General features: G+C 32.8%; 1 protein-coding gene across 1 annotated transcript in view; it reads right to left on the reverse strand.

Moving 5' to 3' along the window:
* LOC149805052 (uncharacterized) overlaps positions 1-18,856 on the reverse strand; it is a 105,249-nt gene that overhangs the window by 15,448 nt on the left and 70,945 nt on the right. The window contains exons 14-16 of the mRNA XM_089933481.1: positions 16,079-16,287; positions 12,550-12,668; positions 1,872-2,083 (exon numbers count right to left, since the gene is read on the reverse strand). Coding sequence (XP_089789607.1) covers positions 1,872-2,083; positions 12,550-12,668; positions 16,079-16,287 — 540 coding nt within the window. The remainder of the gene's footprint in view (positions 1-1,871; positions 2,084-12,549; positions 12,669-16,078; positions 16,288-18,856) is intronic.

Genomic DNA, 18,856 nt, shown 5'->3' on the forward strand with positions numbered 1-18,856 from the left:
CAGGTTTCATCTATACTGATAAATATAGATTTGATTATGAGCACTCAAAAATTTTAAGTTATTGAAATTTTAATATCATGGTGTTTGCATAGATTTACTATGGGAACTGAATTAGTACCATGAGTCCTGAACAAAAGGCCTTTCTGGAGGCCCCATATTGTTCTTGTAGGAACATTTAGGTAGTCACTCCCTTGACCAGACACACTAGTGAATTATTTAATTTGAACACAGGTAATCAATCATCTTAGCAAATTTGAGGGTGTGTCTTGAAAGCTCTGTCCATCTATCCTGAATGCTATGTCACATGACTGAATAAAAAGTGTCTAATGTGTCTTATAAAGGTGAATTCTCCACAATTTATGAATGAGAAACTTTCAAGAGTACAAACAAAATTACAAGCAGCTCTCATTAAATGTCAATGTACAACCCAAGTTTTTTATTCTGGAGAGTAACATATATTTTTCAAGAACACCAATTGTTATAGGCAAACATAATTTTGTGAGTATGAGAGTTGGAATTTTCAGACCTGCAAAACCAACAATACACACCATGTATTATCAGGAAAAGACAATGAGCATGCAATTCCATGTTGAAGGCAAAAATGCATGATTTGGGTGAGAGTTTAATTGCAGCATAATGTACATTCAAACTCTGGACTACAACATAAAGATATAAAGAAGATATATATATTCTTTAAGAAAGATGTCTATTGATGTTTGATGCATGCCAAAAACATTTATCTTGTTATATTGTCATATAATCACATAGCATGTATAGAAATAATAATGGTAAATTCACTAAATATCACTGCAGCTGATGCAAGTCCTATTCTGTTATGCATAATTAATACAAAAATGGATTGGGAATGAATTGAATGTTCAAGAGATTGCAAAGAAAGCCAAGCATAATTTGAAGATGGAAGTAATCTACACATTTCAGTATTTCCATAATAAATCCCCCCATGGGCTCACATAAATGTTGAATAAGCCTGATGTATTAGCATGTCTCTTGATCTGAGCCAGATGTAACAAGACAACTATTGTCTAGCATGTCTAAATCTTCTGTATTAAGTCTGTTGGTCTGTTATTATTAAGATCCTAAGAAACTACACATAATACTATGAATATCTGAGTGGTAAAGAGTCTTCATACAACCAAGAACAAAACTTTGCTCTAAGATGTTCAAGAGTTGTTGTTGTTGGGTTTAACGCCATTTTTCAGCACACAATAGGCTATACATGGCGGCCAGTATTAATGGTGAAGGAAGAACTATAATTGTAACTTTGGGATCAATCACATAGATCATACCTCAAATTTATGTTGACAGCTGTCATTTGGACTGCTTCAGCTAATTATGAAACAAGGATTTACTTAGATCTTATGAATGACAGAACTATTTTTTTCATTCATAACCTCTTGGTCAGTCCTACAGTCAACCCAATTGTAGAAATAGCCAAGGTGATCCAAATAAAATGTGTTCCATTTTTCGTGGAGAAATTTCGGGTAAATAAAATGTATGATTTTTCTGTAAATTACTGCAACAGCATACATCTGAGGAATAATTTTGTCTCACAGAAATAGCCAAGGTAGTTCCAAATTCTTGCCAATGAAAATAGGAACTTTTCTGTTTGAAAGGCTCCACTTCTTGCCTTCAATCACATGTCCAAAACAAAGCTCAACAAGTACCTGGACCGAGCTAATCCAGTGCTGTGCAACATTTGTTACACGGGGAGTGGAGATATTTTGATGCCTCATTTCCTGTGAATCTTTCCAAAAATTATTCAAAATACTATTCTTCCTAGGCATTCCAAGTGGATGATAGTTGTTTAGAATTTGTTTTACAGTGCATATTTCATAAACATTAAAACTCACCAACTTTTAGGTCAAACAGATTGACCATAATTAATCCAAACGATGCTCCAATGTCATTAGTACCTAGTCGCTTCTGCCAGTCAACTGATGGTGCCTCCAGTCGAAATTTCAATCCCTCATCTAAAATTCCCCTCTTAGATACTGGATGATTCTGGATATCAACAATACCAGATTCATATGGATCTGCTATGTAACTTCCATTGCCATCAGATCTATGAAAATATAACATGCTATTCATGTTAGATAATAATAATAATAATAATGGGGACTTTGTATAGCACTTAATCTTTAGAAGCTCTAAGGGCTTTACAACATTAGACAACACCTATAAGATAAAAAACATGTAATATGATTACAAAAACAAACACCATGAAATTAGAATATGGCAAATATATGGTGTTGAAAACCATTAAACAAACAAGAAGAACTTGTTGTATGCACATATGTATAAATGAATGAAACTGCATGGCAGAAAAAGCTGTAAATAGATACAAGGAAATGGTATGAAATATGGTTGTAGGCAAACTGTATGTATGTGTGTACAAGTACATATATATACACTGTATATATTCGCACATAAGCCAAATAATTTTGGGGAAAAAAAACGGCCTGGAATAAGAGGAGGGGGACAGCTTATATGCAGGCCAGTGTCTAAACTTGACACTTTTTAAGTCTTTTTGTGGCTGTAAATCTTGGGACATGAAAACATATTTTCTGTGTCCTAAGACTTATATGCATGCAAAAAAAAATATTTTTGTGTCCCAACATTTTTTCTACTGTTACAAAGTACTTTGACTGACTTAGTTATTTTTTGCATTTGCATATTTTCTGATTTCTCCAACATGAAATTAAATAAAGGCAAATACAGACTTCATAATTCGTGGACTGGTTGAGTTTACCAGGGAGACCAGGCTGAACTATAATGTACAGTACTTACACAGTGCAAATCATGCACTGCGTCACTTAAATCCTCACTTATTCCCAAACATATCAGATGCAGATTTTGCTTTATTCATTGTTTCAACCAAATTGCATTCTTCCAGATAACATTTCAGCAAGTCCTTAACACATTTTATCCTGTTTACCAATTTCAACTGCAGTGCCTGATTCCTGAGAGGCAATTCTAAATACATTGCGGTAAAATGGAGCTTCATACAGCAGCAGCAGCAGAAATTGTGATGACCTTCACCATGTTTACTAAACATGTTGTAACATTGTTATTTCTTATTTAAAGTACATAAAAATATGTATCTCTGAAAAGGTAATAAAATTTGCAACACAGTGATGTGTGTTTTATTATCATTTACCAATGTACATTCTCACAACTGCATTTTGAAATATGACTTGAAAGAAAAAAAACAAATTAAAAAACTTACCATGAATCTTTTGTTCATGAAGATGAATGAAATGCTCCTAATAGTATGCGAATAAAATAAAGATAATTCTATTTCTAGTATTTTGGTCTAAATCTGAAGTTTCTAGCACTGTTAGTTCAGAAGTTATAATAATTTTACTAAAATTGGACAACAAAAACCTGGAACAATTTGTTTGCTTCACATTCTAGAACATGTACTTCAACGTGCAGTTTCTCATGAAAATGTATCACAAATTAATCCTAGAAATCTTTCAGTAAGATAAAGGCAGTTAATCACAACACTTTTTGTCCAAATTTTGAAGTCCACATCATCACTATGTGAGTAATAACAATATTACTTTAATGGTGAATAAAAATGTCCACATCACATTGCCATGGTGAAAAATCATCCCAGACCCATTCCTCTTCAAAGCCTTCAAAGTCAGCTTCATTCTCCAAATCACTGTCAAAAAGTACTTGAAGCCATGCATCATCTCTTTCATCAACTTGATTCAATTCTAACCTATCATTTAAGTCAGTATTATCATCAGAATCATCCAAATCGTCAACTTCAATGTTGCTTACCTTGCTAAAAACATCCATGTTTACATCTGAGGTGTCGTCCATCATTTTATCGATCGATTTTCAAGCCAAGTTCTTTTCTAACCATGTTTTTTTTAAATTTCACACATGCTTTAACCATTTCCTGTGTTGATGAAGTAGTACACAAATATTTGTGATGTATAACACATGTTTCTCGAGACACTACACACATACGTAGTAGAGTATGACCGTAGTTGTATTCAGGACAAAATGGGATAATATAACCACAGGCGTATTCAGGATAAAATGGGTCAATAGCTGTTTCATTTATGTTGAATCACATGCTCACAAGTTACTCATTTTCAATGATATAAGTGATCCTACAAACTGAGGTAATATTTATGAAAAAGTACACACATTTAATTGTATAAGGCACATGACCAACATAACTGTTACATGTTCATGAAGAGTGGTAATAATAAAGACTAAAATTCTCACTATAGATCAACTAAGATCATCATCAATCTATTTTAGTTTTGTGTTTTGGCTAAACAACATCATAACTTTTCATGCAATGGAAAGCTTGATGTTTTGGCTTCTCCTTTGTTAATAATTGGTGGATTTGTTTTTTGTTTCCCAACAGCAATACAGGCCAGTTAATCATTATAACCCTGAAACAAGCTTCGGTTAAGATGGAATTTTGACCAGCAATTATAGAAGTACATTGATGTGTAATTGCCTTTCACTCCATAATATTAGCACAATTAGCATAGTTTTGTAAAATGGTGTGTAACACATATCTCTCAACTTTTTAAAAGCCAAGTAGGGAGACTGAATAAAAAAATAGGGAGATTGGGACCTAAACTCGAGAGGTGTTTCATGGCATTTTTTAGGCCTTGTTTTCACTAAATATTGACCAATCTTCTGGGTCATATATGCATGAAATTTGCAAAGGACATGCCATTTCTCCAGGACATGCCCTATTTTCATATTCTGGTCAGCTGTGGCCAAAGTGCACAATAGCCCAAGGTTAGTCTTGAATGAACAAGCAACAAAGCCAGCACGACTAATTAAAAGTTAATCCTTATCGATGCATCTATTTTGTGAAAACGACTGGCCCTCTGTCATAATTCAAAGAAACCATGGTATACACTACTGTGTTATGCAAGCACCAGCAATTGATTGGCGAATAAAGGATACTAAATTTTAATGAACAAAAGGTAACTAAATAGGCAGCCTCATGGTACTCCGCCAAATGTTGCAACTATTTTCCCCTCGTATATCCAACCTTATTTCCCTATTGTCAACTCATAATGGTATTGTTTACTATAAAACATATGTATTCTAAATTAGTTTTTTGAGGACACATATGCTACATAATATATATTTTCATTCCTTCATTTAATTTAACAATGGTAATTAGTGTTTGTATATACAGTATAAAAATGCCAGATGTTCACTCATGAAAGTTTCTTTGGTGGGAATGGAGCTATTGCATATGAAGTTACAGCATTCATGTGATCATTCTTGGGATTGAAACTAATTGTCAGCAATTTTATTGTTGTGGCTTATTTTTTGTTCTGGTTTATCTGCTGAATTTTGTATTGTTACAGAGGTAAAGAAAAAAATAATAAATTTACATGAATAATGTTTAAACTTAACATTCTATTTGGTGAAGAAGCCAATTCTTTCTAGTAATTATTTTGTCACAACAATATTCACAAGTGATGGAACATGACTTCCATGGATTACATAGCTACTTATGTAGGACTTTTCTTTTTTAGGAGAAATGAAAATCAAAGACATAATGTAATGATTGGGAGTTCTCTGCAAAAATCAGGAGATATGAAATCAGGAGGTAGGCGTAGAATGATTCCAAAAATCTGAATTTTTTTTCCCTCCTGGCGTGAGAGTTGACAGGTATGGTGAGTAAGGTCACTTACATCAAAGCAAACTACAACTCAGGTTTTATGGTATTAGCATAATTTTCAAAGTATAATTTTTGAAGCATTATTTCTGAAACTTCATTATTGTACATCGGAGATATTATTAAAGTTTAGTGCAGTGGTTCCCATGATTTGACTCCAAGGGATGTGCTTCATTCAGTGGAATTTACTTCATTCAGCACATGTTCAAACCTCCAATGTACATGTGGTGGCACCATCATGTAAATATACTCAGTAGCATAATTGCGAGCAGTGATACGAACCATATTGTTGTTCATTGTGTTATCATACTGGGATCACATTTTAATGAGTTTGGCATATACAATTTTAAGGCAAAATAAAAACATAATTATTGGTGCACTGATATAAAATGTCTAATGCAATAACACATAAACAAACAATAACTGAGTGAAAAGGAAGAGGTAGTGTTACAGCAGCCTACGAATGCTCAATTCTTGTCGTCATTGTTCGATCAAGTTATACACAAACCTGAATTAGGCAGAAACATTAAGAAAACAGAAAATTAAATAAATTACTTTTCATACAAGTTTATACCATTTCTTTTCAATAATCATGCATGCCAACCGCAAGAGAAGTATGTGTAATTTTTATTAATATAAGTTTAGCTTAAATTAATGTATTTAGAACTTACCACATGCATCTTGTGATGTCTCAGAGTTGTGTGTCTGCTTATATGCAGGTCATGCACATTTTAGTGTTTGTACATATTCAGTTTGTTGGGTTTATACGCAAGTATATATATATATATATATATATATATATATATATATATATATATATATATATATATATATATATATATATATATATATATACATATATATATATATATATATGTATATATGTATATATATATACATACATACATACATATATATATATATATATATATATATATATATATATATATATATATATATATATATATATATATATATATATATGTATATATATATATATATATATATATATCTTGAATTGGCATTTTACACAGCTGAGGGGTAAATTAAATTTCTAGACATTTGTTGTTCCACTAAGGATACTGCTCAACCTTATGTGTTCTTCCATGAGAAGCTTCAAGTCAAATGCTGAAAGAGGGTTATGGCTTATGGCAAGTTCCTATAGTTATATTCCAGTGGGTGTGGTTTCATATTCCTTACAAAGAAAGTGGGGCCCCGAGAGGCCGAGTGGTCTAAAGTGCTCTCCATTATGGATCACTGTCATCTCACCTCTGTCTGCGTGGGTTTGAGTCCAAGGCTCAGCTAGCATGGGTACGTGGGAAAGCCTGCCAATAGTTTCTCGTGGGTCGATGGTTCTTCCTGGGTTTTCCAGGGTTCTTCCTCCACCAGTTATACTGGTTGCCATGTATAGCCTATCTTGTGCTGAAAAATGGCATTAAACCCTAGAACAACAACAACTACAAAGAAAGTACTTTCCTGATAAGGAAAGTAATTAACAGTGAATATGTGTAATACTCAATGTTTTCAATATCACAATATATTGGATATTTTGAATATAAGTTAAAAATATTGATTCTTTATGGAATATATGTATATTGATAAATGGTACCAAACTTAGACCACCAACCATATCATCTGTCATCTGTACATCTTTGTTCATTCAGTAGCTTCTCGTGGGTCGGAGGTTCTTCCCTGGGTTTTCCAGGGTTCTTCCTCCACCAGTTATACTGGCTGCCATGTAAAGCCTATATTGTGCTGAAAAATGGTGTTAAACCCTAGAACAACAACAACAAATCTTTGTTCATTCTGATTTTTCATACATCAATCCAGAAGGTCTTTTTATCCTCAGTTTTTTCATTCATTAAACTTCATTTGGCAATTTAAGCAATTGAGCTACTTATGAAAATTAAAATTAATTTTTTTCCATACAAAATGTTCCTGCATCTGAAAACAAAAGTGAATAAGATTAAGGGTTACAGACAACACTAGACGGTAAAACAGGTAATTTCTTTGAGGATAAAAGCTTACAAGCAAGGGAGTATGGTATTGAATTAGATCTGCTTAATTCTACTTTCTGAGTTAAGCTTGCTTTTTACAAAATGTCAAGACCTTGACAACATCCAGATTTGCTAAACTGATTATTTGAAATTAGAATGCCAATATTACATAACCCATTATAATAAGAAAGTTCTTTATAATTTTTATTACAAATACTGTATATAAATGTGAATTTACATGGAAAGTGAGCTTCTGATTTTAGTACATACAAATCAAAATCTTTTATACAAATGGGGCCAAGTGGGGCAAGGGATAATAGGGTGGAAAATGGCATAAATTGCATTAAAGTATGAAAATTCTTTAGGATTTTATTTCCTTCAGTTAATATCTTTTATCCTGCTGGAGTTGCAAAAATGTAGCTGCATATGCTCGGTGGCAAAAGGAGGTCACCAAATATTTCAAAAAGTATTTTGCTTTTTCAACTACACGTACCTCTACAAACAACAACAAAGTTGATATTTTCACAAAAGTTTTAATTTAAATATAAATGCAATATACTGAAATATGTTTTTAATTATTCCATGTGGAGGGTGTGCAAGAAAATGAATGAGAAACTTCAGCCCCTCCTTATCTACATTCATTAACAGCCATGGTACTTTATTGTTTCTGCATCATCCATTTTGTTCACGCTCAGTCTAAGAATTATTTGGTAAGGGTTACTATGAAGGTGTAGAAAAATTTATTTTTTACCATTTTCATTGTTTTCTTTGGTTTTTTTCTTTCTTTCTGCACTATATGTACAAGGAAGAATATGACCATTCAGAATGAAGCATGCTAGCCAACTTCAGTCTAAATATTGACTTTATAACTGAAGTGAAACCATATTCTTAGTGCATTTTAAAGCCAGTGAGCATCAAAAAGGCTTTGTTACAGAACTTAAAGCAACATAAAAAATGAGTCTTCTTTGAATGTATCCAAAGTATGAGGTTTATGCAGACTGTAGTGTGCAGTTTAACATGTGCATAGCTATGCTATCTTATTTGATGCAGTCTATTACTCAGCAACTTAGATACCTTTTCTGTTTAACTTTTACAAAATAAACACTTCACAAACAAATACTAGAGCTATAGAAATCAAAGTCAGAAAGTGAACAATCATGACACAAAACAGCTGTAAATTATGTCATGGAAAGTTAGAAATTAGTTTCATTAAATTAGAAATTAGTTTCATTAAAGGTTCTCATAAAAATAAACTGCATACCAAATTTGATTGATGTCCAACAATCCTTGGAAAAGCCATGCTGCAGTAACCAAAGTCTGGAGGATGGACAATCAGGGAGCATAATTCCATGAAATTCAAGGTCTAATAAAACTGCATAAAAAATCTGGTTGAAATCCAACCCATTTTGGTACATTTATGCTGTAAAAATGTATGTCAGAAAATCAGGCATTCGGGGATCATAACTCTGACAAATTATATCACGGAATGCTGGAAATTGAATTTATTCAGAGTCTCACCAATATAAAGCTTTATATGATAAATTATGTAAATGTCATGGAACACTATAAATTTAACTCAATATTTCATTAATATAACAGCATATGCCAAATTTGGTTCAAATTCAACATATCTTTGCAAAATCATGGTGCAAAAACCAAAGTCAGGAGTATGTGCAATCAGGGGCATAAGTTCTATACATAGTGCCATATAAAGGAAATCACACTCAATAAAAATCTTATAAAATATTGAGCAGTAAGTAAAAAATATTACAATCATCAGTAAAATTAATCTGTAGAAATAAAAGTCAGGAGGGCAGGCAATCAGAGGTCAACCCCTCCCAATGATGACAAAGATTGTCAAATTTACCTATCCTGAACAGCCACATAACGGGGTTTACAAACAAAAAAATTTCATGAATATTGTTAATTCCTAAATTCAACACACTGACATCTGCCCCCACATGCCGTTAGGGTAACATTAATCCATACAAAGACGTAAAGTAATCAGATTATCCCTACAGTGTGTGTTCTTTAGGTGTTAGGTTTTGTCACTTTGATAATTATCAAGATGTGAAAAACTAACAGCTAAGAAGCAAAGTATTGTTCCGCTCAAGTCTGCATGTCATCTGGTTGCCCAAATGCAAAGATGATGTTAGCCAATGTGAATTCCTTCCTTCTCATAGATTATGAAATGTACTTGAAAGGGAGCCAGACTAAAACCAGTTAATCATATAACAAATTCTCTTCCTTTCTAATTGCACAGCATTATGTGTCATAAGTACAAACTGACAATGAAGGAACAAGTTGTTGCAAAAAGTGCAAATTATCATCAAACATTATTGGTCTAGAAAGGAAAAGTGAAAGCAATTCGATTAAACAAAAAGAGGAAGATTCCATTGATCACTGTTCAGAAATTTGATGTCAGAAAGATTTAAACATAAATTATATGTTATCATTCATAAAAAGAATGGATGGACATCCTTTGATCATTGCTGAGGAATTTGAGATCAGAAAGATTTAAATATACATCGTTAGTTATACATTGTACAGAACTGGGAAAATGGAAAGGATGAACCATGATAGATACAGCCAGATGATTGTACCCTGATTTTATTGGCAACACAGTTCTGCACCATGACTGATGATTATGGATTTAATTTTCTTTAAAATAACACTCATTTAAGATTTAAGATACTGATTCTATAACATGATTATAAAATGAAAATATGAAATATTAAAAAAGTAGATCCACTTTTCATAATTTATATGTAATTATTTCTCACATTTGTGTAATCCCCATTCCCTAGAAAAGCTAATCCTCTCATAAGATAACTTTCCTGCTGCAGAAAGGGTGTTCTTATGAGAGGAGTACAACTGTAATTTCTCAATAATCACACCAAATATTTAAACAATGCAACAACACTCATGCATAACTTGCAAACCCTAACTCTGTTTTGCCTACTGCAGTGAAACTCTGCTATAGCAAATTTTAATATAACATGAATTCAGATGAAGCACAATCATGGCATGGCTTCAAAAAGTTTAAATGTAATTTTACCAATTTAATCAAGTTGTACAAAGTTTTAGTGCCAAAATAAACAAAAGCTTGATTTAATAATATGGCGAGATATGTTGATTCTTGCAGTAAAAGAAAATGTGTTAACACTGCATCTTTCTCTTTATGAATGAAGATGTTAAAAGTTTTCTATATGTGAGTGTTTATTTCAATTGTGTCACTATTCAATATTGCACTCGGATCTTAGCTTACTTTTGAAACATGTCAACTCTTATAAGCTTATAACTGTTAATCTAATCATTACTGAATGATCAACAATAAGGATAAGGCTATTACGTCTTCTTTGTGTTTGTCTTCAGTGCAACCTGTGTGCTTAGTCCAGGGTAAACAATAGCTGTTGTACATTTATATAGCCAATGAATGCATACAAATGATCCCCAAAACAAAAAGCAGGCAGCAAGTATTAATTTTTTATTCATTTTCCATATGAATCCTGCAAGTTCATGACCTGTTGCTATTCAATATTCTATGCCACTCATACAGTATAATATACACATTACACTCAACAACAAATGGTACACATTTTTAAAAAAAAATCCTGATCACATCTAGTAATAAAATTGTTTAAGTAGCAATTTTAACTGTCACCACAATCATAGTCAAGTCTGAGAACAACCAAGAAATCAGGTATTAATGAGAGTTAACAGCAAACAAACGTTAAGTGATAATGGTAATTTCAGAGTAGTGTTTATTACCAAAATAGACTGCCAGCCTACAAACACACAACATTTACAACTGAATGCAAACATAATACAAAATATCAGCCAAAATCCTTACAAGTTAACTCACGATCATTAAAATCTGTTATTTAATGATGTTATGTTCTGAAGTCTGTTGGAGTGTTATCATGTTGCTATTGTACTGCCACCCAAACAATGTTCACTATCAATCTGTGCCAAAAATGTGTTAACAAAATTAAAAATCTCTTCCTGTTCACATGAAAACCTTTATTAATTTCACATAATGCACAATCTGAAACAATTACATGTACAATCTAAATTTGTAATAAAAAGTTGCTGTCCTCAAATTGTTGTAAAATTCTGGAACTTATTTTTATCAATTCAGTTATACAGATGCTAATCACATTACGCAGAATGGAAAAACAAATCCATGCAAATTGAAGGTTTTTGCCTTAAAATATATATATATAGTAAAACCAAATCTACATTTGTTTAGTAGATATAAGGAAATATTTCAATTGTGAAGTGGAAGCACTTTGTATTGTCACTTGTGGCTTCAGTGCTTGTTATAATACAATGTTTCCACTTCACAAGTTAAATAGTTGTATCTGCTATAAACTTTGTTTAGATAAATTATATTTGTCTGTTGTGACACTGATCATTGATGTAAAAACTCCCAGCAAAGAGTAATCTTAATATCTCCCTCTCTTTTGTTTCTGCAGAGGTGACTAAAATTATTTACAATTCAAACTCTTCAGTAGTCACAGACATTGGCAGAGTAAAAAATCTACTATACAAGATAAATATAAAACTCAGGAACTTAAAACATTTTCTTACCTGTTAATTGTAGACCTTATTACCTAAATTGGGAAGTGGGTTTTTGATTGGACTGAAATTAGTATCAACTCTATCAAGTAATGCGATCTAGAACTCTGTAGTCCCTACTTATTAATATAAACAGTAAAATTAAACATGGCAGCAAAGAATTGACTTTAGCTTCCTTTTAACAGAAGTGACCTTTTCAAGCTTACAGGGGGAATGTGTGGGTATAAAAGCAAAAACGACTGTATTTTGAAACTGCAAGGGCAAATCAGGGATTACCTTGTGTATAATGGCATGATGATCCGAGAGAGAGGGTGGCTCTGATACTGCAAGAGAGCTTCATATCTCACATTCTCATCTTCATCTGTCAGTGCTGCTGTCAATATTGCATCTGCTGCCTTTAAAATATAAGACACTAGTTGAGAGTTGCAAGCACCGAAGCTGGTCAGTTAAGTAATCATATCTGAGTAATACATACCACAAAAACTACCAACTTCAAATAAGATATCAAAATATTGCTGAAGGAAAATCTGCGCACCCAGAAGACTCAGAACAAATGTTTACTTTTTTGTAGTATGATTATGAAATGAGTTATTGAACACTTAGGCCTGAGCTAAATTCTGCATGAAAAAAAAAATAGTTTCTTTTATCTGTCAGGATAATTCATGTACTAAAGAAAATTATCAATTTCCATGAACATTATGTACAGAAAATTAATATCTTTCTTTTCATATTCTGCATGGATGTACCACGCAAATATGATGCTAGTTGGTAGTGGTCTAGGTAGATAAACTAGTTTGCATCATATCCTTGCTTGCTAATAAAGACATCTGCAACATAATTATAGTCAAATAAAAAGACTTTTGCTGCATTGCTGGTGTTTGTTTTTCTAATCACTGAATACATGTACAGCCATTTTTTGATACTTATATGACTCTCTATAAACCTCTCTATGAAGGTGTGACCCAGTTCTAATATCAATATTGTTTCATAACATAAAGATTATTTTTGACAACAGAATGTATCACAAACATAACATACAGTCTGCCTTTAGTGTGAAAGCATAATCCTGCACCATTTTTTTTGTTATAGAAATATGGTGATCCCATATGATTAGAATCCATGGCATAAAAAAATGTCCTGTTCATTTTCCATTGAATAGCTCAGCATGCACCCAGCCAAGGTATATATTCATTATATGACTGTTTTCATTGATAGAAGAAAAAAAATAAACAGTTTTTTCCAGTCACAGTGGCTGCTTTTGGACAATATTTTACTTTGCAGCTTCTGGTTTTATACCAGCCAACATCGCCTCCTTTACAATCTCATACTTCTCTCATATTGTCTATTTTATGCATTTTCACCATATGTGTTAACATCCACAATTTTGGGTAATGCTTCTGTATCACAAATATCTCTGCTATAATGGGTTGGCACTGTCATTTTCAGCCACAGGGGCTTTTCTTGATTGACTCAGTCCACATTTTCCTCTTTTTCATGGTTATGAAAATGGCTTCTCTGGCAACAGAATACAGACTGCTCCCCTCAGTGATTGGCAAAAAGAAGTTAAAGAGTGTCAGTCATGGTAGTTTTGAAAAAATGGCTTATAATAAACTAATAAACTAAGTTTTGTTAATATACCCTAAGAGTGGTTTTACCCATAATTATGTTTTCAACCAATAGATAAGGAGGAGGGTATCTACCAATTGCAACAAGATATTTCATTGGATAAAGTTTACCAACATGCACAGTATTTTTAAGTTATTCAACAGTTATTTATCAGTAACTCCACTTTAATTGGTTAAAATATACAATAATGATAAATTCATAAAAAGTTACAATTAATTAACAACACTTGTTAATGGTCTCATTTCATGTTACTCAAAAATTTTCCAATTTAATGTACATGACTGATGTGTCTAACTTTGTATTTAGCAATGCCATCCATTGTACTTAGATGAAATAGAGTGTTTCCTTTATCATTAACTTTACCTAGTTTGCAAGTGACTTTGTTTAGAGAATTGCACAATCACAAGTTGTGGAACATATTGCTACCTACTGACAACTCCTTCAAATAATTCTGGTACTGAGAGCAGTCTCACGGTATGAGGGTTGACTACTCAATCACAATTTTTTTGAGTACACGTAAAGCATTTCTTAGCTTATGCTCCAACTTTAATTATTTCATTCTGTGTCCATTTTCATACGTGCAAACCCCATCCCACCCCACCCAGAGAGGTATAACATAAGTATGCTCTTATAAGTGACAAAAGAGCATAATTTGGGAATACAAAGTGTATTGTATATATTACATGCCAGAATTACAGCATATATAAAAAGATACATTTATGCTTTAAACTGGTTCTGCAACTGGTCAAAATTCTAGTCACAAAGTGCAAAATCAACATGGATTAGAACTAGAGTACAGACATAAAATATACCAAAAAATTATTTATCTTCAGCACTCATTTCAACTAGTCTACATGTGTAACTTTCACTGAATGATCATGAACTGGAATTCTGCAATGATCATGGTCGGATGCTCAGAGTGCTTTATTACATTACTCTCATATTCTTTTTGAACATTTGTAAGTGTTGATTTGAATTCTTTGTGTGATCTGACATGTTTTGAAGTTTGAATAGATCCATCTGCTATAACATTTTCTATCACATAACATCCACAACTCATACCATACAGCATTTTACTTTTTTAATATCTGGCATGATTTTCTTTAAAAGGATAGACTGGTTCAGTAACTAGCTTATAAAAAAAATGAATCTGTTAGGCAAAGGTCACATTTGAAGAAACCCGTCTGTTTTCTTGGAAATGGGTCATATACAGTTGCTATAAATAACAAATAAGGAAAGTACTCTTATGCTTTTCTTCTGCATCAGTCACCTTTTTAAGAATATTCTCAAATTTATATGATTGGAATTAAAGAGATGATAATTAAAATGATAAAAGCTTATTATTGCTTTATTTTTATTTTATTTTTCAATGTACCCAAAAAAGCTTAATCCATATACAGTCTAGTGTAAAACATAATTTGGTGTATGTGTGTGTGATTAGGATTTTTAATGTAGCTTTAACAATTTTTCAATCATATCACTATGATGTCTGCAGTGTGGCAGTTTATAGTGATGTCTAGCACTGGGGCATCATGATGCAGGCATGTAGCATGATGTCCCACCTAGTCACATTATCCTGACACCAAGCCAACCAGTCCTAACACTAACCTCTTAATGCTGAGTGCCAAGCAAGGCAGCTGTTAGTACCATTTTTGTAAGTCTTAATATGACTCAGCCGGGGTTCAAACCCACAACCTCTCGCTTCCGAGGCAGATGTTCTAACCACTAGGCCACCGGAACTGTCAAAACATAATTTGGGGGAAAAAAGGTAATGATACGCCATAAGCATAATGGCTGGTACGTATGCATTTTGATGTCCCAATAATTTTTCTACTGTATAAAGTTATTACAAATTTTTAAAATATGGTGTCAGATAAGCTGGAGGGTCAGATTATTTAAGTTAAAAGTGGTACTTACATGTAATATTCACTTTTCACACACTCTAGAATTGATAAGCATTTTCATAGTGTTCAATTTAGAAGCCATCACATTTAAACCTACTTCCCAACGAATTGGATCCTGGTACACCAAGACTGTGATAAACAGTCATGAACTCTTGTAACTATTTTTATGTACAAATGACCTACAAAATTGATATTGAAAAAAATATATTTTTTATTTCACATGGTATTTCTTAAACAAAAATATCATAACAAAAGTCGTTACAATGAAAACTTACTCCTTGATGTTCGTAATGTCTCAGAGCATAGACAGCAGCTCTCTTGATCCAGGGGGAGTTAGTATCATTCATATGCGATATAATGTATTGGTAGGAGTCATCATGCCTTGCATTACCAAGAGCTCCAACAAGGGTCACCTTGAACGTATCATATTCAATGGATTCTTCTTCTGTCATAATGGACCTCTTCTGACGATATACCCAAGGGTCTGAATGGAATAAATTAAAAGAATAAACATATTTTAAGGGATTATCAGACATACAAAGAGACCTGATTACATCAAACTGAGTTATAATGAAATTCCATATATACAGCTCTCCCCAATTATAATGAGTTTTGTTAATGCACAGTTGAGATACAGAAAGGATATTTGTTCGCTCCAAATGAATAATGGATATATTTCACCAAGTGGGTGAAAAGTTTTTCACCACCAAGATGAAAATGAAATCTATCCATTAGTAACTATGAGCAAGAAAAGTCTTATTTTTTGCTCAAACATATCGGCAGGCAATATGTACAATAAACTGAAGCTGATTTCTTACTGAATCCATTGTGATAATGCCAATGGTTTGCCAGTATGTTCCGCCTTGTTTTGTGTATATTCACACAGAAAATGTAAGTAGAAACATAATTCTCCTCACAAATTCAAGGTAAAACAGCATACAGTATATAATTTCTTTTAAATGAAGAAAAAAAAGCAACATTCTCACTGTTGGATTTGAACCAGAGTTGTCCATGTGCAAAGTGGTCATATTTACCACTAGAACACTTGTCATTCACAAGTTTTAAAATTTCTTGGTCATAATGCTATCAATGTCTATTGACAGGCAGTGTAAAAATATTTATCGTATTTCACTCCAGTGAAATCTCAGAGTTATATCTCTCAAAAAATCTTGCATTTCATGGCCTAGTATAAAATAAAACATGGTACGGTTATGGACCTATGACCAAATATAAACAATTGTATTTGAATCAGCCTATCAAATGTATGACAATATGGGTTGAATGAAATGTTATGAAATATAGTATTATAGCCTTACTTCCATTCCAAAACAGTATTCTCTTCTCCCCCAAGAACCTCCACAACACTCATACACACAGTCATGAAATTTTCAATCATTTCTGCTACAAGATGGTTGAGAAAAATTTGTCATTCTTATTAATCCATGGTCAATGTATGTCATACATTTTTATCCACCATAAAATGCCCAAATTGGACACAGGAAGTTTCTGTTCTTAAGTACAGAACATTTTTCTGTCCATTCAATAATGCTCCACAGTCTGTATTTCTTCCAGAAGCCACTATGACTCAGTGATTAAGGCATTGGAATCATGACCACAAGGGAGCTGTAAATTATGCAGAACTCAGAACTCAAATTTTTGTGCAGCAATAATTTTTTTCTTTCAGTTGCTATTTTCTCAATTTTGACCTTTTGACACCAAAATCAAAAGAGTGCTTTCTTAGCTCTAGTGCAAGCCATCTATAATGTTTTTAGTAACTGCTGATGGTGGGAAACTCTAGTTACTGTGTGGAAACCATTTTATTTCCTCCCGCCACAGTTTTCCGGACTTTTGATCTTCTGTATCTGAAATCAATAGGGTTCACTCTAAAACTTACTCTAAATGTAAGCCATCCACAAAGTTTGTTAACTGTTGCTGATGGACAACTCAAATTATTGTGCAAAATCAAAATTGGTAGGAGAACAATTGATGGAAGGACATATAAGGTCATAACATAAAATTGTAGCCGTATACAAAACAAATACCATATATACTTTAGAATAAGCCCATTCGCGTAATTAAATGCCAACCCCCAAACTGAATAGGCATAAACATTAAAAAGTGCATGACCCATGCATAAGCCGACCCACAAGTCCAAGATCACATCACAAGATGCACATAGTAAGTTGTAAATGCATTTATTGAGACAAAAATATTAGCAAAATTTTGCATATACCTCTCTCGAGGTTGACATGTATGATTATTACATGGAAGTTAATATAATTTGTTTTAACAGCCAAAAAATTTATTTAATGCTCTGTTTTCTGTAAATACCTAACTCATTCAAATGTGAGCTCTGCATGACAACAACAAACAACAATAGTGTTTGGTTGAATGATTGCATTTAGGTTAGTGAGCATATTTACATCAGGGCGCCACCACATGTACACTGAAGGTTGGAACTTGCGCTGAATGAAGTACATCACAGTGAACTGAGTACATCCCTCATATTTGAATCATAGGCACCACTGCACTAAACTTAATAATATTAATACAATAACGAAGTTTCAGAAGTAAAGCTTCAAAAATTATGGTAATACTCTAATCTGAGTTGGAGTTTGCTTTGATGTAAGCGACCTTACACCCCGTTTTACGCAACTATGGTAATCTTGCTGATATTATGGAGTAAAAGGCAATTACACTTCAAAGTACTGGCAAGGCCACTGGTCAAAATTCTTGGTCATAATGTTAGAGTCAAAATTCCCTCTTAACATAAGTTAGTTTCAGGGTTTTAACAATTAACTGGCCTGCATTGCTGTCCAAAAACAAAAGACAAAATCTGCCAATTATAAACAAAGGAGCTGCTGAAACAACAAGTTTTCCAGTGTGTGGAAAATTATGATTTTGTTCAGCCAAAACAGAAAACTAAAATAGATCAATGATGATCTTTGAGAATCTATATTAAGGATATATAACAGTTATATGCCTTGCACAATTAAACACATGTACCTTTTCATAAAGATTACCTCAATTTTTAGGATCTTTGTATCACTAAC

The sequence above is a fragment of the Sinohyriopsis cumingii genome, chromosome 2 (genome assembly GCF_028554795.1).
Source record: "Sinohyriopsis cumingii isolate HCF-2022 chromosome 2, ASM2855479v2, whole genome shotgun sequence".
Classification (NCBI taxonomy): Eukaryota; Metazoa; Mollusca; class Bivalvia; order Unionida; family Unionidae; genus Sinohyriopsis; species Sinohyriopsis cumingii.